We start from the raw sequence: 27,939 nt of genomic DNA, 5'->3' as shown, positions 1-27,939 counted from the left end.
TGGGCTGAACACAAGCCCCGACCAACGAAACGAATCACAACGCGGCACCACGGGACTTCAAAAGCTGCGTTCGGCAGCAACATCACGACGGTTCGGGCTGAAACAAGTTTCAATGTTCCCTTCGTGCAGGAGGGGACCCCGGCGGGGGATGGAGCGACGCCATTTGGGGAAGGGGCACGTACCACCCCAGGCGGGGGGGGGGGGGGGCGCCCCCTCCCCCTCTGCCTTCCCGTCCTAACCCCCCCCCCCCCCCCCCCCCCCGCTTCGGCGTTGAGCAACTCCATCCGGGTCCTTGTCCCACGGGCGATGGCCCTCTTGGCATCACGTGGGGCATGAGGGCGGTGACACGAGGCGTGGCGGGGGGGGGAGGGGGGGGGGGCCAGGAGTAGGGAAGTGCGACCCGGATTTTTGGCGCGGTGGCGGCTCGTTGAGGCCCGGCCGCTGTTGTAGTCGCCCCGCTGTCTCTCTCGAAAGGGAGCGCCTGTGGCTAGCGAGGCTACCGCTGAGCCTCGCTGCCTGGAGCACAAGGTTCTGTGTGTGTGTGCGCGCCCCCCCCCCTCCCCGGGGACCCGCTTGGTACGCGCCGTAGAGCGCGCCTGCGCAGGGCGGGCAGGGCGGTGCCTGTGTGACTCAGGCGCTGCCATTTTGAGGGGTCGGTGCTGGCCGCGCAGCTCGTCTCTCTCCGCCCTCGCTCCGGTGCCGAGGCACAGGCGCAGACCCAGGCGCTCCCGCCCGCTCCTGCCGTCGCCTTCGAGGACGTCCCGGCACCGCCTGGGCGAAGAGAGGCTCTCCTCAGCCCTTCCGTCCTTCTCCCGGCCGTCCCCGTCCTCCGCCGCCGCCGCCGCTCCGGGATCTCTATGCCCGTCGCCTTCCGTAGGAGCCACTAGCGCAGGGACCCGCCGCCGTCTCCTCCTCCTTCCGCTGCTGCCACCGCCGCCGTCGCCTCTTCCTCCTTCTCCTCTTCCTCTCTCCGCCACCATTTCCCCGCTCCCCGGCACCGGGGCGCTGAGCTAGACTATGGGGACCAGGTTGGGGCTGAGCAGCGGCAGAGCGGGCGGCCCGGTCACCGTGTCCACTGCAGCAGGGATGGGGGGGCTCCGCGGCTTCGTGGCTTTATCTTGACATGGCTCCTCTCCGTGCTGCTAGCAGCGCCGCCGCCTCTACTGCTCCTCCTGCGCCCGCCGGCTGCGGGTAGCGAGCGGGCCACGGTCTCGGTCTCTTGTCTGAGTCTCTCAGTCTCTTGCTTAAGTGGGGGGGGGGAAGTTTTGGGAGGGGTTCTTTTTGTTTTGTTTTGGTTTTTTTGTTTCCCTTTCTTTTTTCTTTTTGTCAAAAGAGCAAGGGGGAGAATACTTTTTTCCCCCACTTCTTAACCTGGTCCGACGAATTTGCTAACCTAAAAACTTTTAACCCCGACTAATCAAACACCTGGGGGGGGAAAAATGTCTGGAGAGAGGAAGAAAATAACCTGATAATTGGGGGGGTTGCTTTTTGGGGGGGGAGGGTGTTTTCGAGGTTTAAAATTGCAACCTAGAGTTGCAATTAAAAAAAAAACCCACAACCTCGCAAAAAAAATTTTGACACCGAAAACCTGTTTTGTGGGGAAAGCAGGAGCAAAACTCTCCCTTGTTTTTGCAAGTCGTGACCATGAAGTGAGAGGGGAGACGCCGTGCTACTGCGGGTGTCCCGCTGCCCTGGGCACCGGCCGCCCGCTGCAGCCGCTGCCGTCTTGCGGAGAGAGAGAGGCCTAAGGAGAAGCGAAAAGCGTTGGCCATGCACAGCCTCGGCTAACCGTGCTCGCAGCAGCAGAGAGAGAAGGATCCCCGGGGGATCAGCAGCCCAGGGAGTGTGTGAGGTGTTGGGGGATGTAGGGCTCTCCCGCTGGTAAGGAGCCCGCCGGGGTTTTGGGGCACTGATCTTGGGTTTTTAGTCTCTAGGTGAGATAATACTGTCCCTTAAACCCTTGCCCGCCCCTCGTCTATGGCCATCATGATCCCTCTTCTCTTTGGCAGCAGTAGCCTCAGGGCGATGATGTGCCTGATGATGAGCAGGATGAAGTTAGAAATGGCTCCGCTGTTGTTTCTCTTTGCTCCCCTGCGAACCAGCACTGTGTTGTCTGTAGTTGATTTTGTTGTTGTTGGCAGAGAAATGTCATACCTCCCAGGATGTGCACTCCTCCTTTGCACCCTTTTCTCTGCTCTCCACCAAGTGTAATAATTCTAAAGGGGAAAAAAAAAAAAGACGGGCAACATAGCAATAGTGGAAAGCTGAGAATAATAATCAGTAGAGTCATGAATCTGGCTGGGGTAAAACGCAATCTGTAATTTCAGCTTTTTTTTTTTGTAAGCAGAGCAAAAGTACCCCTCCCCCATGGATTGGGCTTGTGCCAGTTGCTTTTTATTGTACACATAAATTGTGGTAAGATTTGGGGTTTTTCTTTTTCATTCTTACCCACTTATTCCTGCGGCTAAACTGTTCAAATTTTTGTTTCAAAATTCTTAGGGTTTTTTTTTCTTGGTTTTATTGTAAAACCTGTTGTCCAGCTATGACTGGACAACTACTTACTTTGTTTCTTGACCCCTCCGATACGACATTCTCGTAAAATATTGCCTGAGGTGCGGTTTTGGGTTACATTAGCGTTTTATCTATTCAGTCGTATTAGCAGGAATAAAACGACTTGTTTCTGTTGTACTTGAGTCTTATGAAAAGGTGCCCATAGTTTAGTGACAGTTTCCAAAGGCTTTAGTACCACCTGTATTACAAAATGGGGGACCCAAACTCCCGGAAGAAACAAGCTCTGAACAGACTTCGTGCTCAGCTTAGAAAGAAAAAAGAATCTTTAGCTGACCAGTTTGACTTCAAGATGTACATTGCCTTTGTGTTCAAAGACAAGGTAACTTGGTTTTAATGTTGTATCTTGTGGCTTATCCTTAATAGATTCCACTGACTTAACGTTTTTTTTAATTGCGAATTGCTGTAATACTTACTTAATTCATGCTTGTCACTTTGCATTTTCATATGTTTGTAGTTTTGTGAAGCAGAGGGTGCCAGTGTCTCGTTAAACGGTTACTTGGTAACTTCTGTATTGGGTAAATATTTTCTTTTTGAAGTTAATGCTGTAATTTGTTAAGCCTAATTGGGATCTGAATTGCGTAATTGTTGTCTGTGAAACAGTTGAGTTGAAAAGAGAGACCTGGCAGGAGCGATTGCTCAAGGGACTGCGTTTATCTGGTTAAAGCAGAAGGGAAGACCTGGCGGTTGAAGGGGGGGAAGTCGCAAAATGCGGCTGAAGTGACCCGAGCGTGCAGGCCTATGTGAAACTGCTGGGACCGTTTCGAAAGGGGGAGGAAGAGGAAGGAAGCCTTTGTTTGCTTGGCTGCCTCATCCGCTGCTGGGTGTCTGGGCCAGGCTGGGGAGCCTGGTGGTGTTAGGAAAGCGAACTGTAGACCCAGAGTTGTGGGAGAGTTGCTGCCCACGGGCGGTGAAGGGCAGCGGGTGCTTCTAGTCAGTGAACGGTGCTGAACAAGTGACGAGGCAGTGAAGGTGGCAGCAAGTGGCACCAGAGGAAAGGCGTGGGGGTGAGCGCTGGAAGTGTTTAATCCCCTCAAATGTATAGTTCTGGCATTCACTGTAATGGTCGTGGTTTTTAATGATGACTCTGAACTTCTTTGTTTGAAAAGTTTCCTTAAAATTCCCCAAGTCCGGTTTGCTTTTGCTTGTCGCTTCTAGTGCAAACAGAGGTGGATATTGTGGGGTGTAATTTCTTGTTACTGTCATAGTAATAACGAGAAATACAAATGTTTAAGCAGTGGTCACAACTAGATTTTATTAGATGTTACAACTTGAATGGTTTTAGTTGGAGCGTTTGCATTCTGTTCTGGCTGCTTGGTAGAAATTCATTGCAGATGCCTGCTTTAAGTCCTGTGAAATTTGGTTGTATCACAGTGAGCTGAAGATGTCCTTCCAGTACCAGCCTGCTTAAAGTAGGAGTTTAGCTCAGCCTAGCTTGGTCAGCAAATAGTTGCTTGTTATGTATGTTCTGCTTTGTCTGTCATGTCGCTCTTAAATAGGTCAGGACTTCCCATGAGCTGTAAGAAAGGGCTTAGAACCAGATGTACAACTTGAGGAGATTTTAGATGCAGCAAAAAGTTCTTCCCAACTCCTGATAATGTTTTGGCTTTGCTTGAGAGATGTTGAAATATTTGTACTGAGTGTAAAGGTTATGTAGCGAATTAAAATAATCCTGCTTTGAGAAGGTGGTGACTTGTAGCTAACTTCAGACTGGATCTTGATCACCCACTGTCGCCAGATGCGGCACAGAAAGACTTCACTCTTCATGAAAGAAGTGTGGTGGGAGGGGGGAAAGTGTTACTTGGTTTGCAAAGACAAGTTTGCAGGGGGCTCTTGGTCAGCCCAAGGTCTCATAGCCTACAAAACGAAAGGTAGTCCTGTTTAGATGCAGCTTTGATGTTTGCAAGGTTGGCATGTAAGTCTGCATCTCTGGAGACTACAAAAATGTGTTCAGCTTTTTTTTTTTTTTAGGAAGCTATTGGAAAGATTCTGTTTAACTTACAAAATTGTGCATCGAAGTCCTAACTTACATGATGTGCACTTTATACATGAATGCTAACAGAAACCCACAAATTCTGAAATAAACTTCCCTAGAAAGGGTTGTAATCTTAATGTAATCTCTGCTTGTTGGTTTTTTTTTTAGAAGAAAAAGTCAGCGCTTTTTGAAGTGTCTGAAGTGATACCAGTCATGACTAATAATTATGAAGAAAATATCCTGAAAGGTGTGCGGGATTCCAGCTATTCTTTGGAAAGTTCCTTAGAGCTTCTGCAGAAGGATGTAGTACAGCTTCACGCACCCCGCTACCAGTCTATGCGCAGGGTAAAGTTCCTCTGTACACTTGCTGAATCTGAGGTTTTTTCAACCCTTGTGCTTTTCCTTGTGACTCTGAAGGCTCATTCTGCTTTTTCAATTTTTCTCAACTCCTCTGCTGCACGAGGGTTCTGCCAGCATGTGTTTATGGGGTCTGGTTTGGCGGGTAGCAGCATGTGTATTCTGAAATTCTGCTTAAATACGCGGTGCGTGAGCTTTACCTTTCGTTTGTGTCATTCAGATACACCTTGGGAATTACATCTTCGTGCCATCCGTGTCCTTTAGTAGGCATGTGTGAATTCTTGCAACAGCTCTTCCTGTGCAACTAAGTGGTTTTGCTTTATGAATATTGGAAGACAGACAATCTTTGCTAACGTTTTCTTAAAGTTACAATTTATATTAACTGGATACTGATACTGTAACTCAGTGGAGGGCAAGGAGGACTTTAGTTGTTCTGTAATGCAAATGGAAAACCACGCAAAGAAGGTAATAACCACCTTTAAGTTACGTGCCTGTGTAGATAAGTTGTTTATCTGTGTGCTTGCTGCTTCCAGGATGTGATCGGCTGTACCCAGGAGATGGACTTCATTCTTTGGCCTCGCAATGATATTGAGAAGATAGTCTGTCTCCTGTTTTCTCGGTGGAAGGGATCCGATGAACCCTTTAGGCCTGTTCAGGTATTTGCTGTTTTACTTCAGTAAGTAACTTAGACCTGGAGGGCAGGAAAAGTCCCCTCTCTTCTTAACCGATAAGTCGACAAGGTACGTGACTTCTGCAGGTGTTAGGAAGTGCCCTGTCTGGTTTTACTTACAAAGCAGTTATAAAGTGTGTCTGAGGTGGATGGAATTCTTGCATTATAATATTGCCTTGAAATAAATTTTGAACATTTTAGACTTACTTTTTCAGTAGCCAGCTTTAGCTGTTGACATTCAGATTTTTGAACAACGTTGTAGGTGTTTTCTGTGCCGGTTCTGCAATAATAGCAAGTTACTGAATAAATGTGCTGTAGGTGTGCAGGGATGTTCTGCCACAAGGAGCACCTTTGAATTGTTAATACGTCATTGCAGTGAGTGTTGGCAGAATGAAACGAGGGGATTCCTTAAATTGTGCCAAGACTCAAGCGCGTCGTCGTCGCCGTGGTCCCCGATTTCTGCTTTTCGTGGAGGAGAAAAGAAAAGAAACAAAAATGGTTGTAAAGCCCCAAATAGGAGGAAATTAATGGGTTAGAGGCGAGCTTTAGCTTAATGAATATTTTATTCCCCTCCTTCGCGCAATGCAGGCCAAGTTTGAATTTCATCACGGTGACTATGAAAAACAGTTTCTGCATGTTCTGAGCCGAAAGGACAAGACTGGAATTGTTGTCAACAACCCTAACCAGTCAGTGTTTCTCTTCATTGACAGACAGCACTTGCAGGTAAGCTGCTTTTGTCCCTCTTTAGCATGCATGTTTTAATCATAAAATGCTTTTTTCTTAGGAACATCAGTGATTTTACTGCAAAATATGCAAGTAGAAGACTCGATGGTGCATTCATGCTTGCACTTCAGTTTCAGAGGAAGCTTGTGCTATAAATAGGATTCATTCATGTGAAAACTAGCTGTCGGCCACAGATGTGTTCACACAGAATTAATTTAATGTTCTCGTGTTAAATAAGTTCTAAAATAGGCTTAACAGGGTTTTGGAAGAATTAAAACACTGGCTTAATTCGGGTGATACTCTAGAAATGATTGAACTGAAGAATGAATGGGATAGGGAAAATATTTTTGGCATTAGGGGTTGCAGCCTGATTCTGAGTTGAGGCCGTCGATACGGATGAAATGGGGCTTTTACCTGTTGTTCCTCCACAACCAGCAGCGAGGCGATAGGCAGGCTGGCGGTCTGCCCCTTAGGCTGGCGTTCACTTTCACGTTTAATAGCTGTTCTTTGGGTTTTCTTTGCCTCTAGACTCCAAAAAACAAAGCTACAATCTTCAAGTTATGCAGCATCTGCCTGTACCTGCCACAGGAGCAGCTCACTCACTGGACGGTTGGTACCATAGAGGATCACCTCCGTCCTTACATGCCAGAGTAAGGTACTGGCCAGCAAAATGGGGAAGATCACAGAACGCAGCAGTGGATTTTCACTTTCCTCACCACTTTATTCTTTCAGAATTTTGAAGAAAATGGACTCATGCTCAGAACACTATACATTGTGAAACTTGATCATCCTGGATTTTTTTTTATCATTTGTATCTCAGAACTTTACAATTTTTTTTATTTTTTAAGATGTTTTCTGCACGGACCTTGTGAAAGAGAGGATGCTCTGCACGCTTCTGCACTGCATCAGCATCTTGCTAAAATGTGAAATGAAGGGACTGTACACTGAAACAAATGTATCCGAAAGCACAAGGTGATCATTTGTGGTGGTGTTCCCATTTGTGCTGGTCATGCCCCCTGACATCTGTAATGTTAACCATCAGTATTTGGAGGGTGAGAAGTGAATGTAACGGGTATAAAAGCCTTATAGCTTTGCTGTTAATGATTGTATCGAAGAGCACTATCATTCATTCTAATGAACGGGAAAGTGGCTATTACAGTAGGAAGTAAATGTGGGGAAGAAATCTTTTTTTTTAAAAAAAAAAGCATCTCATTTAATGTGTAGGCATCTCTTGCCTCTTTTATTTTGCTGGGCCATGTCTAAGTTTACTGGCACTTTCGGTTTGGATCTCTTTCCCCAAGTTGCTGTATAACTGTATGGAAGTATTCTTTTGAGTTGGATGCATTTATACAGATGAGGCAGACCTGGAGTCTGAAGTTGCTAAAGCAGCTAAAAATAAAATAATAGCTGCGGAAACAATGTTGGTAGAGGATTATTTTTTCTTGAGAGTTGAGACTTGTAAACTTGCAGGTGAACTGTGCAGGAAATACTGGTTTCTAAAACATTTCTTACGGAAAACCCAGCGAGGTTTTTTTTCTTTTGGAATAGACATTATATACCAATGTAAAATAGTGTTTGGAGTGTCAAAAGTGGGTTCTGACAGAACATTTTAAGATTGTGCAATGCTAAAAGGAAGACTACTGTATAGTTTTGATGACAAAGAAGGCTCTGCTTAAGGGTTGAGTACTTTACTGGAGTAAAACTGCATAAGCCTGCTCCCTTTGGATAAAACTAGTGCTTACTTGTTTAAAACTTGTATTTAGCTTTTGTTTGGAATTGGAAAAAATTGGAACTTAAATAAATTAGGTGAAAGATGACTGGGTTTGTTTATGGAAATCCTATGACTTAAATTTTAGTAGCGTCTTACCTCTTGACGGTGTCCCCCGTGGCACACACCGAAAGTGTGGAGGCTCTAAAAGGGGTATTAACAAAGATCAGCGGCAGAGGTGTCCTTACGTGTGTGGGCAACGTGTTTGTTTTGGAAAGCAGCTGTTGGAAATAATTGGATTACTGGCATACTGTTGTCTCGGTACGTGGATATTTTTAGTTCTTCGGTCGTAAGGTCCTACAGGTTAAACTGGAGCACCCTAGAAAAGCACCACCCGAAACCTCCACCTTCACGTTCATAGATGCTTCGGGTTACAAAGAAATACCCTGAAAATGCTGCTCTACCGAATGCAAAGAATGTTTGGTAACCACCATACCTGCTAACAGCACTTACAGTTTCCCTCCTGTAAGTGTCCCTTCCTTGCCCGGCCTGTAGGATACAATACCAAGTGTCCATGGGAAGCTTGAGGTAGGTGTTGTAGGGTCTCAAACGTTTTAGGTTTCATGTATTTGGGTTTTGCTTCCTGAGTGTAATCTCTTTGTTCCTTCTTAATTTTTCCTGTTCACCTCACAGCAGTGGAATGTGGCCGTCGTTACCTTGGTGAGCAGAGCAAATGACTTGGTAGGTCTTGCCTTAGGAGTTTTGGGTTTTTCTGTTGGAAGACACCTCAAGATGATGGCTTGAGTGGCTGTGTCCAGCAGGGGTACGTGCTGTCACGGTATGACCCTTAACATTAATTCTCTGTATCTCGGGGACAACTGTTCAGTTGAATGGCTCTTTCACTCGTGTGGGACACAACACGCACGGGCTTCTGGTTTCTTCTTTGTGAGCGTGATCCCAGAATCAGTTGCTCGGCATCTGCATTGTGAGAGTTGTGAAAAAATGCTGAAGGGGACCCACGGGCTTCCAGAGCAGGAGAATCTCGGGGAGCGTATGAGAGTTTGTTCTGAAATCCTTTGGCACCTTTGAAAGGCGGCTCTTTCCACGTGAGCAGCTGACTTTTGAGGGAAAAGATTAAACTTGAAGTTGTCCCACGCTTTCTCAGTGGAGCTTCTCGTGCGGTCTCGGAGTATCCTTCTGTTGGGTTACTTGAGCACAGTGCCCTTCAGAAGGGAAGGGAAGCGGTTCACAGTATCTAGCTCTTGCTTTCAGCCCCTCTTTGTATCAGCTCAGTGGCTTTTTGGTAGGCTTTCTTCAAAGCGTGGGGTTTCTCTCGCAAAACTTAATGTTCATAAAGCCCAGTTTGTGACTGTGTAAACCTCATCAGTTCAGTGGAGCTGTTCGTAAATACGAAAAGGGCTCTTTGGTAGGACAAGAGTTTGGTCACTACCTCCTGTCAGCTGCTCGCTGGCTCCTTGGGGAATGCTCGTACCAAGGATGGAAATACACCCAATATCTCACCTGAACCCGGGGGTTTTACCAGGCGATGGCTTGAGGATTCGTCCCGTCAGCTTGGCAAGTGCGAACGGGGCAGGGACGAACGTAGAGGCAGAAAAACCGAGACAGAGGCCTGTTAGATCTCTTGCATCTAAATGAAGTGTGTGGCCAGGGGAAACTTGTGTCAGGTGCTGCCCGGGTGACAAGGAGAAGCTTCTTCAGTGCCGTACCCTGCGCGTGGCTGTATAGTTTCCCTTCGCTTTGCGAGCGGCCTCGAGCTGCACGAGTTGTCAAAAATCAGTAGGATGGACAGAACGGCTTGTGCAAGCGTTGCCCGAAGGCAGTGCGCCTGTAGCTCGCTGGCAGTCGATAGTGCCCTTTGTCACCCCTCCAACAAAGCATAAATCTATTCTGGAAAGCGGTTCTGTTCCGCTGGAATGGCTGTGCTGAGTGATACATCAGGTACTAGAAACACATGGGGATTAGTCCGTGTTTCTCTTAAACCAAAACAACTCGAACTAATCTTTGAGCACTGAAAGCTTTAGATCAAGGTACTGAACTTGCTACAAGTTGATGTTTTTGCATAGCAAAACGTTAAGCCTATTAGAAGCAAAGCTGGTGGAAAGGCGGTCATTTTGCCAGTTTCAATTTTCTAGGCTTAACAAAGAAAAAAAAACCAACTCTGAAAGACCTACCAAATGTGTATTTACTAAATACCAACCAAGTGGGGCATCCGTCTTCAGTATGGGTACGTGCTCTGCTCCTTGTGAAGGACCACATCCCTTTGACCCATTAAGGCATAACATACTAGTTTTAAAATTACTTTAAAACCTGAAACAAGTGCCATAAGCTCCTGCTCCTTGTACGTACTCCCAGCTTGAGTGCTCTGCGGGCGTCCTTCCCGGCCCATCTCTGGTTTGCTGCCAGGAGAACACTGCATTTTCTTGGGCTTGTCACGGGCTGAGTCATGGGGTTACTGGCAGTTAATGAACACCATCTCCTGTTCAATCGGGGGTCTAGGGGGTTGAACAGTGAGAACAGTCGCTTAAGGGGTTTTTTCCCTCCTTCAAGTGTGAGACAATTCTAATGGCCTGTTACAGGTTTCACTGAAGAGTACACTGAGGTTCCTGGCACTGGCGTGGTGGTTGTTAAAAGTCGAGGATCGCTATGGTTACATCCACTGAGCAGATAACTCTGTGAGTTTGCTTAACTGCTCTTTTCTCCTGTTAGCCTGGAAAGGCTTCTCCCATTTTGAGTTCTGCATTTATTGCAGCAGCAAATTCACGAGCTGTGTAAGCCCGCAGGTTCTGGAACAGTTTTCTGCAATGAAGTAATGAGATAAAGGGTTATAATGGTGTTTTATGAAAGGAGGGGCGGGGAAAAAGTGTCATGTGGGTGTCTGAGGCATGATACCACCCCGAGTGGTGGTGGTTCTAGGAATCCTTTTTGTGGGATTTTTCATTCTAGTAACCTTTACATTAAAAACGCTCTTTCCCAAACCGCGAGGCCGATGTTACTACTTGTCCCTTTGTATCGTTAGCGCACAAAAAAGGACATTTCTGTGCATAGGTTTGGCCACCATTTGCCGCTGTACTACTTGATGCCGTGCTGGTGTCGTGAGAGGCCTCGGCTTGGAGGTGTCTTCTGTACCCGCTGGGCTGCTTCCCTTTGCCGCCGGTGTCCAGCGGGGCTGCGAGGTGCCCAGAGAGCCTCTACGCTGCTTCCCTCCGCTCTCGCCCTGCTGCAGCGCGCAGGGGCTGGGTGTGCTCTGGCTTCGTTTTGGTGTTTAAATCTTCCTGGTGGTGGTGGTGGTCTTGAAGGCGCTGCTCTCCGAGCGTGCGGGGGGGGCTGCAGCACCTCCGTGGGCTCACCGAGGCAAGCGAAGGGCTGGGCAGCGTTTCCCTTCTGCACGGCTGAGCGAAATGCCTTGTAGCGCTGGAGATACCTATGGCCTAGTTCTGCCTGGGAGGGATTAACGTATGGAAAGGTCCCTTAATTTGAGCACGGTCACCGCGTGCTCCAGCACCCGCTCTACCAGCTGCTTTTCTCTCCCTTCAAGCAGCTACTGCTTTTAAGCAAAAAGAAACCAAAGATCCAGGATCTTGCTGCAGCGGGACAGCCCCCAGTACTGTTTTGGTGAACAAAAGTAGGGTTGGTTTGTGGTGGTTTGGGTTTTTTGTGGTGGTTTTTTTTTTTTCTTTTCTGGAGGATAGCCAATGTGTCTTGTTTGATTAATGCTCGCTCTGGTTTAGTGATAACGCGCCGTTGGAAATTCTTCCGTATGCCCTGGCGGTGGCTGGGAGCCAGTCAATGAAGCTGAACAGAATTGAACTGCTGTTCAGAACAGTTACTTAACAGCCTCATTCCCCCCCCCTGGCCCCCATCCCCTTTAGGCGGGTAATGCTTGCCAATTTGCGAACTGTAAACCCAGTAGCCGGTAATTAAATTGGCAGAGTGACCCGGGTGAAGCAGCTCCGGGACCCCTGTGACAGGTGGCCCAACCTGGAGACCAACATGGAGTCCTGATAGTTTCAGCAGCCATGTCCTTCCTTACCCTCTCCCCAGTTTATCACTGATAAGTTGCTTCTTCCCAAGAGCTGGGATGGTTAATTAAACCCCTCCTCACAGCACTGTGATCGGTATTTGACCCGATTAGTAGCTGGATTCTTGGTTTTAAACACCGGTGGGAACGATCCTGTTCCAATTCCTCGTTTTCTTGAGGGATCTACGATGCACAGTGTTGCTGCCTCAGCGTGAGTACTTGGTGTCAGTGGGGATGCACTCGTGCAATAACAGCGATAAACCAGCAAGGAACTCTTGGCTGGCCGGTATACTGGGTGAAGTGGGGAGCTGCTGTTCCTTTCACTGGGAGAGACAAACTGTTCCACAACACGTCATGTACCGCTGTGAAGAGTGTGGCCCTCCCTAAGGACAGACCTCTAGACACCGAAGAGTATGGTGTAGGTGTGTGGTATGTTACAAAAAAAAAAAGAAAAGGTTAGGGGGGAAAAAACCCCCAAACAGACAATATGGGAGGGATGGTCTCCTTTGCAGCTGGAAGATCTGGAGCTTACAGATGTCTGTCAGTCGTTGGGTATGTAATCTGGTGTACTAATAAGACTCACAAGATGATCTCATCAAGTCACTTTATTCGCTTGCTTGTGAGGGAATTATGCCTAAATCTGCAGTGATGGAACCAGGTCAACCCCACAGGAGATCGGTTTGTTCTGATGCCAGGTGGAGCCGTGCACCATTTGTCCTTATTTTGGACAAATAAGGTCCGAAATAACGTCCTTAATTTTTTTCCCGTTGCTTCCTCTGAGACTCAGCTAAGGAACAGACTTTTCAACGTGTAGTTTAGGGTGAAATCAGTAAAGAATGCTCCCAAACATTAAGGGTGATGTTTGCCAGTTTACTCCCGAAGCGAAGCAAGCTCAATGGGGACAATTCCTTCTCAGGTCATCTCCAAGGCGAAGTTAAGTTGTGAAATAAATTACGAGGTCAACACGGCTGCTGCTGGTGGAGGGATAACAGACAAGGTTGTCTTAAAATAGTCAGTTTAATGAGCTGCTTCTAAAATAACCGGCCTGCGTATTAATGATGCCCCTCTTGTTAATTAGGCAGCACTAAAATACCATGTTGAATGGTCTGTTACAAGAGAGGATTCACTCGTACTTCAGGAAGGGTTTCTTTCCTCTGTGCCTCTCTGCCTGCAACAGAATGGCCTCGAAGGGGAACAGGAGGATACTGTTGTTTCTGCGTCGAGGTTTGCCACTCTTAATTTGCCTGGACGCTTTTCAGTTGTAATTAGGTAGATCTGACGAATGCCAAGTGATAGAATGAGACCACGTAACTGTGGTACGTTCCCGAGGCAGCCGAGGCAGCCAGCTGTGGCGGAGGGAAGTCATGTGAAGTTGCGGTGGGACGGTGACACCAGGACAGAGCAGCCCAGCACGCGCCGCAGAGCGTCCCGAATCTGGCACGTATTGAGTTCGGCACCTCCCTTCTCACCCTCGGCCTTCTATGTCAGAAAACAAGTCAAAATCACTCGGGTGCTCCAGTGAGGGGGGTGGGTTTATAGTAGTTGGGGGAGCAGTTTTAATCCTCACTTCTGCTTCCTTGCGCTCTACTACGTGGGAAACCTACGGAAGAAAACCGGTGAGCTCAAGAATGAGGAAAAAAGCTGACTGGGGATGCCAGAACCCGTTACTGGGAAGACAACCATGCGATGATGGATCCTCTCTGCTCATCCCAGTAATTGTAGAGGAGCTGGAGACGCTTAGGACTCAGAGCTCCAGGTAGAGGAAGCTGTAAAGTGGGAATTTATTAAAGTGAAGCGCACAGTTCTGCCGAGCAAGGATTTAAAACAAAGGTTGCTCCTGTAGCAAGTGACTTGACAGATCTGCTTTAGCAAAGCGTTATGTTTCTATAAATGGGATTCAGGGATGATTCCGAGCATGAGTGCAAGGACTGGGGAAAAAAATAATAATGACTGTGCTGCTGAAGAGAGGATGCCACTGTTCAGTGTTCAGCTAGCCAGAGGCGTGTAAGCCACGCAGGCTCTTAAGACGGCCTCAGAGAAAAAGCTGTTGTTGGGGATGTAGATGCCATGAACAACTGTTCTAAACTTGCAGCAGAAATACACGCTGACAGCCTGAGCCCCCTGAGGTGGGTTTTTTTAGAGAACCTCCGTTGAAGGGTAAGCTCTCAGTTATATATCCCTTGTTTGGAAGTCATTTTGGAAGGACTGCTGATGTGTTACTTTAATCCTCATAAAAGAAGTATTAGTAACCTTGCTCACACTGAAAATCAGTCTGCGTGAACAGGTCAATTCACTGGAAATTATTTCTCCAGGTTTGGGAATGCACAAAACCCCCCGAACGGCACGTTTAATCACAAAACTCAGATCACTGAGACGATGAGTCAACTTCCACGACGCGGAATGTCACGTGCCCTTTAGTGTGGATTAACTTTTTCAAGTCTCCCGCTAGAGAAGGGAAACGAAGGCGTTGGTTGATGTAAACCCGCACTGCGTGCGTGGCATCGCTGGTTTCGTCACCGCCTGACGGCCTTGGCAAGGGTCGTCTGCCACCAGTTTGGAGACAGCGGTTAAACCTGGCCACGGCAGCGCCCGGGGCAAGTCTCCAGCTGACCAACAGCAGCTTGACTCAACCACGTTCAACCCAGGTCACCCAATCTACGGCCTTCGCCTGGTGAAAGGCTCACCAAGTTTCTTCTGATACATCTCTAACTCCCAGCTGATGATTTTTAAACAGAGCCAGCACTTGGGGTAGGTGGAGGTGAAAAGCCCTGATGAGGTAACTGTGTTTTCATACTCAGGAATCTCGGGGAGATGATGATGAAATCTCGGGGAGATGATGATGCGATCTCAGGTGAATTTGTGTACAAGGGTTCCACCACACCCTCTCTCAACCGCTCCACGCTGGCAAGCTTTTACTCATCGCAAAGAGATCCCAAAACTATGAAATAATCTTTAAAAAGGTAGTTTCAGAAAGCTTTATTGAATACTCTTGCATTTGTTACAGCATCAGTAAATTCCTTTCTGTATTAGCCTGCGTTACACTTTCAAACCAGTCTCACACTATGTGGTAGGAACTCAGTGCTACCACCTTACAACAAGTAGTTTAGTTTCTAAGTGGTGTTGTTCGAATGTGACGGGCCTGAAGACAGGTTTGCTTTGTCACACACCACCACCACGGGCAAAGAAAACACAGCTCTCTTAAAACACTGACATGCTGGTAAACCATATGGCTGGTCCAAAGGCTCTTCCCTTCTGTACCTTGACCAAAAAAAGCCAGATGCATCCCCGTGCTGTCACGCTCTGTTGTTCATCCCAAAATAGCCACTAATTTTAGGCTTGTAGCAATTCTGGTGGTAATGAAGAAATTTGTTCGTTTATTATGGGAGTGAGACAAATTCACTCCACATGGACTATCACAACTTTGTGCAGATTATTGCATAAGTGAGAAAAATCATTCTATGTGGGATTAAGCCCAACATTATTCTCTTTTAAATCACTTTCTGATATTAATTTCCTAGATACTTTGTGTGTCTACCTTGTGCAATTAACTTTCCTGTTGCCTTATTTGTTAAATCCACGCTGGCAAATGCAATATTTCTTCCTTGCTTCAAAATCTGAGCTGTAATCAGTACGTCTTCTCCAATCTTAGCAGCAGAAGTGTATCTTCAATGAAGAACAAAATGAACAGGTAAGAGGCTGTACAGAGCACAAATCCAAGAATATTCCTGCACTTTAGATTATCATGAAGGGAAGTAGCAAAGGTGAGTAATAAAGACACATCCCTGCCCGCTGGCAAATCCCTGCTTAAAGTCATTGAGTTCCTCTAAGTACTGCAGTGGTAATTTGGTGTGAGAGTTCCCTGAGCAAGTGGTGGATAGCAAGAAGCCCATTGGCTTGGTTCTGAGGAAAAGCCCAGTTTGGAACAGAAACAAGGAGGTATCAGTTAAAAGTTAAGCTCCAAGTCCTGTTCCAGCCACTGCTGCCTCCCTACGGCCTTTCTAGGTGAGTTCTGGCCGGTTCAGCTGCAAAATGTCTCTGTTACAAAGGCTCCAGAAGGTCGTTTCTGTACGGATCCTAAGCACAGGTTAACTGCTTCCCATCCCCTGGCTGGAGAAAAGTCATGGAAAGCTGGGAGGCCTTCAGACTTTCCAGGTTTAACGCTGTTTCCATGCATTAGGTAACTCTTTGTTTTTTATTTACATGAGTAGGAGGGTGTGATTTTTTTTAAAGCACGCTCCCCAGGGAATAGGAAGACATTCCCCGACAAAAAGCCTGGAATTAGGAGGAACACGATCCAACCATGACCTGAGGTAAGGGAACAACATTCAGATGTCAGAATTACAGAGAAGAATGTGTAATTGCTGGATGTAAATCTCATTGAGATAAATCTCCTCAACCAGTCCATCTGTGTACGTGACACCATGTCAAAAGTACGTCAGCCACACCTAATGCTGATGTAGCCCGAGACCCATGAGTTGACAGGGGCAGGGTTTCAGGCTTGTTTCATCCTCAGAGGCTGCTGCTGATCCTCTTGGGATTAAAAAAAAAAATAAAATAACCAAAGTTTCTGTTTCTCTCTGTTCTTTCCATTACTGAAATAGCTTCCTCCTGCCAACTGTTTAAAAAAGCTCTTTCCCAAAAAGGAAAGAGTTGCGTTACAGCAATATTCGATACCCAACCTCACTTGTTCAGTGAAAGCAGTGCTCAGGGTTGAACAAAGCGATTACTGTTGCTGCACGTAACGCTGCCTACAGGTTGTGCTACTCGGTCGTTGTGGATCACCTCCAGGGAGAGCACTCCCCGAAGATTTTAGCCCTTAAACTGGGCAGGGATACGTGATGGTGTAAATAATTCAGATGCTGATCTCTTGCTATACTGCTGTAGGGGGGGAAAAAGCATAATCACAGGAGAATTTCAGGGTTTCGTTTCCAGCAATTTCCTAGTCATCACAGTGGTAGCATAAAGCCTAAATAGATGGCCCAGTTCTACCTGCCCAGTGGAGAAATCGGAAGGTGCAGGGGGGGGGGCGGAAAGGAGGGAACCTGGTAAAGACACAGATCACTCCCCACACGCTTTTAAGGCCCCTTTTTCTTTTTTAAAGCAGTTTTGATGAGGGGTTACTTTCCCAAGATCTTTAATGCTCTGTGTTATTCCAAGTAGGATTACTTTAGTTCCAATCAGCCATAATCTCTTTGTTAAAAGTAACGAATCAAAGCTGACAAGCTATCACAGCATGAGCAAAGAAGGCTTCAGAACATCTTTATTATTTATTTTTTTTGGTAAAGACACCGTGCTCTAAATCTGCACTACAGCAAGAACGATTCTCAGTATAAAACTACCTTTAAATGACCGAGACCAAAGGGATCTTCCTCCACTGAGAGATTCTGAGTCAATCTGTAATTCGCCCTCTATGTGAGCGTACAACAGAGCTAAACTGCTTCCTGGCTTAATATTTTTTCCTGCTTTAACGTTTTACGGACTAATACTAAAGAAGGGTTTATAGAAAGCTGCTTACTCTGGATCTTGGTGTTAGAGGACACACTCTTCACAAGCAGAGTCAGCAGCTGAGCCAATTTCATTACGACTAAAATTTACCACCTATCAACATCCCTCTACATTCTACGAATGAACAGGTACTGCGTGTAACAAAGAAAAGCTTAAGGAAGTCCGACTCGTTATTTTGCAACCACATGGCAATATCCCCCCTAAATTTATCAAAACAAGACCTCTGAAACCAAAGGAAACACCTTTTTTTGACGCTACAGCATAGAACTGAAGTACAATGGAGTCAATACCGTGTTAGGGGAAGAAAAGTTGGTGTGTTCTGGTAAACAGGGTGGATGATACCTACGTGATGTTCATGTCCACGCTGACCCCTGGCACCGCTCTTTCTGTGTACAGCAACGCTGCTGTTGACACCACATCCACGAGCGTGGCTGTCAGACCTCCGTGTAACGTGCCGCCTCTGTTCGTGTGCTCCTCTTCCACTTTCATTTCACAAACAACTTTCCCAGGAGTTGCAGAAAGAAGTTTCATCTGTAAAACCAAAAAAGGAAGAAAAAAAAAACCCCAAACAACTTACTGACAATAGCACCAACACCCGATACTGCCCTGAACAAAACTGAAAGTAAATCTTGTTTAACTCTGAACTCATGAGACAAGCTAAAAGATGGAAATAGAGTAATTCAACTGTCACATTAGGTATTTCCATAAATTTTGAGCAGATTGTTGCCTTAGAAAAATTGGTGTTTCTAGTGCAGATAAATATTTAAGCCGACAGTTTAACAACATTTCAATACTTGCTACGCTCTCAGGAATTGCTCAGGAGACAACATTCTTCTTCAGTTTTCCTTTTGCTTTAACCTGCCACTGAAAAGCCAGGTTGGAGGGAACACAAAACTGCTCTGACTCTCTCTGGGTACCACAGCTGCGAAGGTGTTAGTTCACCAAAGGGAAACGAGGCCGACAGCAATTCATTAATCGTTAAACTAGAGCCGCCTCCGTAGAAATCAGTGTTTTGAAGCAAGCCCTGGAAATGCTCAGCAGATCGGCCTCCCTGAACTGAAATTCGTATTCCTGGGCAGGAGCACCCCAGGCTGCATCACACGGTATGACGGCATCACGACTCGCCTATACCCTCTGGTTCCAGCCCATCGGTGCTGAAGAGAAGATGACAGTGCATCTGTGGTACCACATGCTCCCCTGGAACCAACACAAGAAGCTGGCTTTTTGAGACCAAGAAGTTAGGGCAATTCAGGATTTTAAAATCTTTTTTTTTTTTTTTTTTTTAAGTTTCCTCAGTTAGTAGCCCTATATTAAAAATCTGAGATGTATGCAAAATCTGAAAGCAGATTTTGCAAAGCTGGGGTAAGTTCAGCAAATATATTTACACCTACAGCTAAGACTCTGAAATACCTTTAGACTGTCACAAGTGAAATGTGAGCATAATATTATAACTCCTACTAATTTTCTCTTTTTTTTTACAAAGTTTTTAAAAAAAACTTACATATTTCCATACCGTATCAGCTGAGCTGACTTAAATATTTTTAACCCTAAAAGGAATTAAGATTGAAATGTCTCCAGTTTCGCTATTGCTTACTTATAACGCAGTGTAAAAGCTCAGTTTCAGCCAGTGTCCCTTTCTGATGGTTTATCCAAATTTTGCAGAGAAATAACGCTAAGATAAACGGTGATGTAATACACACAGTTCAACTACGAATGGAAAAAGCTGGAACTACGCGGAGGAGAGATGACTGAGGTGTCCCAATACAGAAATAGCACCTTGATCGATGAAAACCCCAACTCCTAAACCAGGCAAGTTGCACCTTGCTCGCCTGGAGGACCAAGTTTCTGACAGGATTTCTCCTGAGGACTTTACTGACGCTTGACACTGGGAGCAGATGGCTCCCACCGCCATCAGGGAGTGCTGCGATCCGTCGGCGAGGCGAGGAAAAGCATCTGGTTTAAGTTGTCATTGCTCTGATCTGGCACGAACTGCCTCTTCTCCTTGACGAAAATAGTTGGGTATTTGAACGCTTCCAGGACTCACGCTGCCAGAGCTGCTGCTGCTTTGTACTTCTCTCCTCCAGCCCTTCTGGGCCTGTCCTCCCACGCGTCTGTCGCGGCGAGCCGTCTGCTGCTCTGGCTTCCAGCCCCTACTGCGATGCACTGCTGCTTTGGAGAAAGGGCTTTAAGACCCGCAGTCGTTAAGCCCTATGTAGATACCACACTGGAATTAAACCAGAAACTAAGTCTGGTGCTGGAGCTGAAAAGTTTCAGACTCAAATCTGTCTGCTCCAGAACGGGAAAAATCTTGAGTCATATTTAGTTACGGTACGAAAGGCTTCAGGTATCTCCCAGGAAAACAGCAGATACTTTTAGATTCAAACAAACCTGTACTTTTACTGTTGTTATGATTGTGTTCATGGCATCATAACTCTAGAAGGAGATTGCAGAAGAAGCCTAAAAGAATTTCAGAGCAAGGTAGGAAGCCTGTCCCCCAAGGCTCACTTCCAGCCTGTTACCTTTATGAACTGAAATACCGCATCTGGTCTCCACTTCGGATTTTAAGGTAAAGGAGAGTAAAGTTACCCCAGTGAAGAGCCGACTAAGAACTAACTGGACTCTTTATAATCACTGAGCTTCTTAAAGTGTTATTCGTTTTATATACAAGACCAAAATGTCTTGGGCAAACAAGACAATAAGAGTTGCTTTGCAAATAGTTGCTGTCTATTAAATGTATTGCATCACGGAGCTGTCGATGAAAGCGCCGCTTCCAGTATGACATTTGCTCCTCTGTGATGCAAAACATATAAATTTTGACATCGTTGGTTTTGTCAGGATACATTTACCGCATCACTTCGTGTCACAATCACAAAAGTAAAACAGAAATTAAATGGAAAATTCTAGCGCCGCAGAATTTAATGACGGCACCGAAACCGCTTCACAGGACCGCTCTACACAGCGGCTACACTGCTGCACGCCACAACAGTTAAGACAAAACAGTAACGTTTCAACTTTTTTTTTAATCCTAGTGTCGCATTACATTAGAGCTGTCCCAGTCAAATACATTTATTTAGACTCAGCCTTGTCAGAAGCTCCCAACACACCGAGGCGCTTTCACCGGACGTCAGGGTAGGTGTGAGGTGTTGTAACGAGCTACCTTTTTTATTTTTAAACAGAGAAGAGCAGCGCTTTATTTCATAATTTCACAGTCGTGCAAGTTAGCCTAGTCACGGGTTCTAGGAAGGGAAGAATCCTAGTTACTGAATAGCTCATGGAAGGTCACTCAGCGCAATCCCCGTCTTCAGAGGTGCTGGAAGGCAGCTCTAGCATTTAAAAAGAGTTCGTGAATAACAACCGTGTTTTCTACCGCGTGTTACCCTCCGGGCCGTACACCCCCGGGGGGTTCAGGGACCGCGAACCCGGGCAGAACAAGGGCGGCCCGGCCACCCCACCGCAGGCCCCGGCCTCCCCCCTCAGGCACGGGCCCTCCGCCGGCGGCCGCCCTCCCGCCCGTACCTTGCGGAGCACCCGGTCGAAACCCTGCGACTCCACCATGTACTTCATAGCCTCCCTCAGGCTCTCCACGGTGAACCCCATGCTGCCCGCCCGACCCAACACCGCCCGCCCGCGCCCCGGAACGACAACCCCGGGGCGGCCGGGCGGGGCTTCCCGCCGCTTTCCGCCCGCCCCGCCGCCGGCAGCCATGGAGGCGGCGGCCGAAGGGCGGCGGGAGGAAGGCGACGAGGCGGCCCAGTGCGCGCTGCCGGCGGTGGATGAGGAGGATGAGGAGGCGTTACACCTCGCCAAGCGGAGGAAGGTGCTGTGCTCCGAGTTCGCCGCCATCACCAGCAGCGACGCGGCGGTAGCGCGCAGCTTCTTGGCCGGCAACGACTGGCACATGCAGGTAGGCCCGGCCTGGGGGGCGGCGGGGCCGCCTCTGGGGGGGGGCGGCGGCGGGCCCTTCCCTGCCACCCGCCTCTGCCTTTCAGAGGGCGCTGAACGCCTATTTCGATCCGCCGCTGGAGAAGGAGAAGAAGGAGGAGGAGGGGGAGGAAGAGGAGGAGGCGCCAGGCAGGGTGCCGGCGGCCTGCGCGGGGCCCGGGAGCTGGTAGGTGACCTCCCGGGGGGGATGATGCTGTGACAGGAGGAGGCAGGTAGGTGCCATTCCTCCCGTTTGTGGTTCCACACGAATTCTCGTCGTTTCCCAAGGCTGCAGCCTTTCGGGGGGAGTAGGCAGCTCCTCCTGAGATGCTTCAGCCGCCTTCCTCCGGGCTGGCAGACCGTGAGCCTGGCGGGGGAGGGGGGGGGGGGCAAGGTCTTTTTCTCGTCGTTGCCTTGTCGCGTGCAGCAATTTTGGTGGGGGGGCTTGGTAGTGTTAGGATAACGGTTGGGCTTGGTGATCTTAAAGGTCTTTTCCAACCAAAATGATTCTATGATTCTACACGCAGGTTTTATTGTACAACACCCACATTTGCCTATGTGCAAGCTGCAGGTATGCCATGTGCCAGATGCGTGTGTATTTGTGTTTCTGTCTAGAAGGTTGACACGTACACGCACACCTTGCTAAATGTACCCGTGGAAATTAGCGTCTGGGATCTGTGTCTTACACAGACGATCTCGCAGCATGCTCGTGGGGCGTACCAAAGGTGTTGAACTGCATGTGGAACTGAACTTTTACAGACCCAGTCCCGAGGGAAGCCTTTTTCCTACAGATTTATTTATTGCAGACTTGCCTGTTACATAGAAGAGCCCTTGTGATCTTTATAGCTATGGATAAGCCGTATTTGATAACAGCATACCTGTTTTTGCTTGCTATGTATGTATGAAAAAACACAAGCCTCCTGAACGTTAGCCCTGGCCTCTAGGTAGCCCATGACGAATCAGAATATAGCTGTATCAAACTGGCAGCACTTTTTTCCTCCTCCAGCCTCTGTCTTTGCACTGTGGGTTCTGTCTCGAGCTGTTGTACGTAGGATGTGTTGGGAGGAAGGACTATTTGGAGACCTCCCCGTCAGGGCAAGATCACTGCAGACTACACAGACGTTCGTATTTCATCTCATAGGCCTTCAGGTTGCAGTATAAATATAAAAAGTCATCATGAAATACTGGAGGCATATACCACGTTATTTGCCTACTTCAGTATCCCTTAGCTTCCTCTCCTTTGCCTGCTTTTCTTTTCCTGTTCAGTTTAGATTGCATGTGCATGCTAGCGGAATCTGATGTTGTTTGTGCAGCACCAAGTACAAAACCAGTACTCAGTTCTAGGGAATAGATTTGTTTTGGTTCCAGGCCTTATTTTCATACAAACTCTGTGTTTAAAAACAAAGCTCTAGTATCCCACCTTTGCCAAAATACAGTGTGTCTAGTCTTAGCTGGGCTGTGTAATGTATTTTGTTGCAGACTTTCCCTTTACTCAAGGAATTTACATTGGATCAGTGTTGTGGTTTAACCCCAGTGGGCAGCTCAGCCCCACACAGCCACTTCCTTCTCCCCAGTGAGATGGGGGAGAGAATCGGAAGGGTGAAAATGAGAAAACTCGTGGGCTGAGATAAAGGCATTTTAAGAGGTAAAGCAAAAGCCACACACACAAGCAAAGCAAAACAAGGAGTTTGTCCCAGAGGGAGTTTGCCCATGTACCTCCCCAGGGGGCTCAGCAATGGGAAGAACCTCAGCTGTACTACGAAGGTGAACACATAAAAGCCAGCCCTGGCTGCAGTTCTTTGTTTCTCCTACACTGGAAAGTGTTTGAAAAACTAACCTGCGCAGCCTGCCTCTGGCGTGGGGAAAGAGCTGAATTACTCAGTGCTTTGGACTGCGTTGGTTGCCCTCTGATTAATGTAAATCGGAATGGTAAATGTGATCTTGTAAGGAGGAGGAAGAGCCACTTACTTCACGTGTGTGCTCTGTACGACTGAGGTCTGTACGTTGTAATTACTGTGGGTTTTAATTGTGTTGAGATCAATACATGTTAACATATTTGTTGGGAAGGTTTTAGATGGCCACCTGTAAATTGTGATGGGTCTGGAAGATTTTCCTGTGGAAGATAAGGGAGGTGATTGCAGGAGGAATTGTATTATGCACGTTGACAAACAAGGAAACTCTCTCTTTAGTATTGATCTCACAGCAGATGCAACTACTAGTAATGCCGGCGTCGATAGCGCAGACTCGAAGCAACCAGAAGATGACAGCAGCTTCTCACTGATAACCTGGAATGTTGATGGGCTGGATCTGGGAAATGTAAAAGAACGAGCCAGAGGAATCTGTTCTTACCTGACACTGTAAGTATGGCTTCGTCTTTGTATTGTCACGAACCCAGCTTTCAAGGAAAAAGCGAGCTTCTTGGTTTAGATATTTACAGATCTTCACGCCCAAGTTATCTTAGATGCAGCAACACAATCACTTTATAAATCCTAAACTGCTCAATAAAAGTTGATATACTGGTTGGAAGAGGTGTGAAAGGTTAAATGTTTGGTGATGGCTACTTTAAAAAGCTTTTTTATAATGAACAATCGTTATAAAATACACCATACATCAAGAGCAGACTTCATACTTCCATCCTGCACATGAGAGAAGGGTAAAACTGCAAGCAGCTTGCTTTGTCTCATCCCACTAGTGTGAATAACTTGAACTGTTGGAAACAAGAAAAAAGATTTTTTAGTGAAATCTAGTGTTACTTGTCTGTCAAAAAAGAGAATGTGCAGGGTAAGATAAAAGCGATAGAATCTCTGGTTACCTTGTACAGTTCCAGCAGTGGAAGCCTCCCATGAATATATTTATGAGCAATTTAGCAATTACATAAATTGATTGATCTCAATACAGTAACTTATTAGTGTAAATTAAATGATTTGAACAAGTGATAAATTAAGTTCCTCTTAAAACAGCAGAAACTCCTTAACTAAATCAATTTTCACTTGATTTTTGTTAATCTAGGGCGGCAATATTCTTCTTCTGTAAGTAAGGCTTTAGGTTTGTCCTTCGCCTGCTTAGAGCAGGGCTGTGCAGCAGTGTAGCAAAACCAGGGACCGCAGCAAAGTCCCGTCTCAGTCAGCGGTTTCAGGGCTGCTGCCCCACGTGGAGTGTTACTGCTTGCACGGAGAGCTTGGCACTGGTCAGGCTGGAGGAGATGCCTGGCAGGGCGCCTGTTGTAAGGGAACGGATTGGATTCTCCTGGAGAGCTTGGGTGTTGCAGAACATGTTCCAAAGCTGCCGTGCAGCTGCTGAAGCTGCATTCCTCCTGTGTGCAGTGTGTGCAACCTGCGCAGACGTTTGCAAGAGGAGGGTTTAAGGAAGTTGTGCGGTTTATTACCGTGTCAGTTCCATGCCCGTGATGATCCTTTCCTCCCTTTTAACAGCAGTGATGTGTCTGCACGTTACTGTGATGGAGAGAGGGTGCTGGGGTTTTTAAGGAGCAGATGCTTACAGTCCCTGGGAAGATGAGGTCGAGGTGCACCTGAAATCCCTGACGCTGTTCCGTTTGGCCTCAGCGTGTGACAGTACTACCTTTCGGCAGGTGATCTAAACACTCGTCTTGCCGATTTCAGGTACAGCCCAGATGTCGTGTTTTTACAGGAGGTCATCCCACCACACCTCTGTCTTCTCCAGATGAGAGCAGGCAGCTACACTATTATTCCAGGTAAGAAATAACCCTTGGTTTCTAAAGACAGAGACTACGAAAAGTAAGTTCAGTTTTATTGTCTCCCTTGCCGAAATCTCTGGCCGTAGGAATGAGAAGAGTCAAGTGAAGAAGGAGGCGCTTAAATCACTTTCTGTGTTTTGATTCCAGCATATAGTTTGATGCAAATTATGCACCTGAAGAGCTTGCTTGCCTGGTGGTTTCCTTTGTGTTTTTTCTGAGTTTTGAAAGACTAAGGGTAGCCAAAAAAGTGCCGTGGATAATACTGATCTATGACACTAGATAATACTTTATAAATATTATCTATTTTATCTTAGCAAATCTTTATCTATTATCTTACCAAATAAATCTTTATAAATATAATATCTGTTGTGAATATTTGCGTTTAAAAACCCTGAAAAATTCACACCGCTATTGTGAGACGTTTAACTAATGACTTTGTACGTCTTACAGATTAAGGTGATTCTCCCAGTTCATGGTAAAAAGGTCTCTTTCAGAACCTTAACCTCTTTATGGCACGGGTTTCTTTCCCTCTTCCTCTTTAGGTAACATAGATGGCTATTTCACTGTCATAATGTTGAAGAAATCAAGAGTGAAGCTACTGAAACATGAGATAATACCTTTTCCAACAACCTCCATGATGAGGAACCTTTTGGTTGTGCATGTGAGTGAGTCAGTGTGTACGAAACAGAGATATTTCTGCCTTCAAAACAAAAAATCCAAGGAAGGGCAGGATTGGCTTTACTCTATGACAGTCTCAAACAGCAGAAAAACTTCCCCAAACATACAAACCCAACAAACTTAAATCTTTTGTGTAAGCTACTGCCCATACTTTGTTTTTGAGACTCATAACCCCCGAAAACAAAACTGAAAGCCTGTTACCCTCCTGTAAGCCGCTTTTCTTCAATGTAAAACTAATTAACCAGAGCTCTGTCATTCAGTAATTTCCTTTGTGATTAGATTTTTGTCCTTGACCTTCGTATCACGGCGTGGGTAGAGACGTTGCCTCTTGGTTTCACGCGCAGGTGAGCGTATCTGGGAATGAACTTTGCCTTATGACCTCTCATCTGGAAAGCACTAAAAATCACTCAAAGGAGCGTACGAAGCAACTGCAAATCGTGTTCGATCAAATGCAGAAGGAGCCCGAGTCCACCACGGTTATATTTGGAGGGGACACGAACCTCAGAGACAGTGAGGTAAATAGAAATAAGCAACCTCGTTGTTTCGAGGTGTTCTGACAAAATCTTCTCGGGCTCTTCTGTTGGCTTTGTGAGAAACGACCTGCTTAGGCCAAAGAGAGACAGGCAGCATTTACTCTTAAGAAGTGGGAGTGTGACTAAGTAGAAGCTGCAGCATAGTTATAGCTGACATGATGTGGATGAGGAGCTCCCCACCCCCCAAAACCAAAATGCTTTGTTGGCAGTGTTTACATCTGAGAAGATGCAGGGGTAGTGGGTGAAGTTTCGACTTCAAAAGCATTTTGAGAACCTGATCTTTACTTGCTCAGCTCTTTGATTCTCAGAGAGTTAATGCTTGTAGAATCGAGGAAAGAGGACGATGCTCTGGAGAGATAGAGCTTGGGAGTTTAAAATTAATCGCCCATCAGTGAGACACTCGAAATGTAACGTGTTTTGGATTTAGAAGGTACTACAGGAATTGGTCGTGCTTTAGAGTATCCTGAGAAATACTACAATTTAGAAACGCCTCCACTATCTTTGGTTTTAACTACTCATGTTTTGCAGAAAAAAGTGATCCTGTTCTGTTTTTGAAGGTAAAATTTGTGAATTCGGCATCTTGCGGATTTTTCTTTTTCCCCCCTCCTTTCTACTTTCAGGTTACTAAGCTAGGTAACTTACCTCACAGCATTACGGATATCTGGGAGTTTTTGGGCAAACCTCAGCACTGCCGCTATACTTGGGACACCCACTCCAACACCAACCTGGACGCAGGGTACAAGTGCAAGATGAGGTTTGACCGCGTTTACTTTCGGCCTGCAGCGGGCGGGGGACACGTTGTTCCACGAAGTATGGACTTGATCGGACTGGAAAAACTGGACTGTGGCAGATTCCCTAGTGATCACTGGGGTCTCCTGTGTAACTTTGACGTGATATTGTAAAAAAGAAAAAAGGCTCGCATTTTGCGTCGGTTTTAGGGGTTCTGTTCTTGGTTTGACAGAGTTTGACCCCCTCAGTTTGGGTAGGGCATGTTTAAGTTTTCAACCCTAACGCATTCTCTGCTCCTGACTTAAGCTGGAACGGCTTCATTTCAAGACTTTGGCTCATTGTATGCATCTGGTCTCGAATCACGTTTTTAAATATTTATTTTTAACGATGTGTGCAAATACAAAAGCAAATTCTAGTTTTAAAATGAGAGGAAAAACGTGTAAATACGGTTCATAAACATACTCGGCGGTTTAAGAGCTACTTCTATTTTGGCATGTATTATAATTGCGTAATAAATGCTGCTCTTTTTATTTTAAGAATACTTTTATCACGCCTGCTTTGTTTCTTTTGTAACCATTTCCATCATCCTTTACAACTCTGCCTTCTGTAGGGTGTTTTGTGTTAGCTTCTGAAGTTTGTCTTGTCTGTACGTATGCCCTCAGGCAAGACAATAAAGGAGCTGAGGAAAGAGTGACTGGATTCTCACAGAATAAGGGTTTCTGAAGTCAGAATTAAACGAGTGTTGAACAGATTTAAGAATGAGACGTGTTCTCTTCGGCAGGGAAAGCATACAGGCAGATGCACGGAAGTTGTTCACC

General features: G+C 46.5%; 3 protein-coding genes across 5 annotated transcripts; 2 read left to right on the top strand and 1 right to left on the bottom strand.

Moving 5' to 3' along the window:
* Positions 1-1,507: 1,507 nt before the first annotated feature.
* C8H6orf62 (chromosome 8 C6orf62 homolog) lies at positions 1,508-8,110 on the top strand. 2 transcript variants are annotated; one of them, XM_086469307.1, is made up of 5 exons: positions 1,508-2,890; positions 4,712-4,888; positions 5,434-5,556; positions 6,159-6,293; positions 7,142-8,110. In XM_086469307.1, the coding sequence occupies exons 1-5, from the start codon at positions 2,762-2,764 to the stop codon at positions 7,163-7,165; spliced, it is 588 nt and encodes a 195-aa protein (XP_086325433.1). In that variant the 5' UTR covers positions 1,508-2,761; the 3' UTR covers positions 7,166-8,110. The 2 variants fall into 2 exon arrangements, with proteins under 2 accessions (XP_086325433.1, XP_009953805.1); XM_009955503.2 differs by having other exon boundaries at positions 6,822-8,110.
* A 6,685-nt stretch (positions 8,111-14,795) lies between these two features.
* On the bottom strand, positions 14,796-21,142 carry ACOT13 (acyl-CoA thioesterase 13). The gene is made up of 3 exons (XM_086469312.1): positions 21,062-21,142; positions 17,892-18,076; positions 14,796-15,703 (listed from the first exon to the last, which is right to left on the bottom strand). Exons 1-3 carry the CDS (start codon positions 21,140-21,142, stop codon positions 15,547-15,549), a joined length of 423 nt encoding a protein of 140 aa, XP_086325438.1. The 3' UTR covers positions 14,796-15,546.
* On the top strand, positions 21,099-27,660 carry TDP2 (tyrosyl-DNA phosphodiesterase 2). 2 transcript variants are annotated; one of them, XM_086469311.1, is made up of 7 exons: positions 21,099-21,449; positions 21,535-21,623; positions 23,656-23,823; positions 25,087-25,178; positions 25,724-25,842; positions 26,204-26,374; positions 27,013-27,660. In XM_086469311.1, exons 1-7 carry the CDS (start codon positions 21,099-21,101, stop codon positions 27,292-27,294), a joined length of 1,272 nt encoding a protein of 423 aa, XP_086325437.1. In that variant the 3' UTR covers positions 27,295-27,660. The 2 variants fall into 2 exon arrangements, with proteins under 2 accessions (XP_086325437.1, XP_086325436.1); XM_086469310.1 differs by having other exon boundaries at positions 21,535-21,653.
* The last annotated feature ends 279 nt before the right edge of the window (positions 27,661-27,939 follow it).

The sequence above is a fragment of the Leptosomus discolor genome, chromosome 8 (genome assembly GCF_034619465.1).
Source record: "Leptosomus discolor isolate bLepDis1 chromosome 8, bLepDis1.hap2, whole genome shotgun sequence".
Lineage (NCBI taxonomy): Eukaryota > Metazoa > Chordata > Aves > Leptosomiformes > Leptosomidae > Leptosomus > Leptosomus discolor.
The sequence above is the reverse complement of the archived record's forward strand: the minus strand, read 5'-3'. Positions and strand labels throughout refer to the sequence as shown.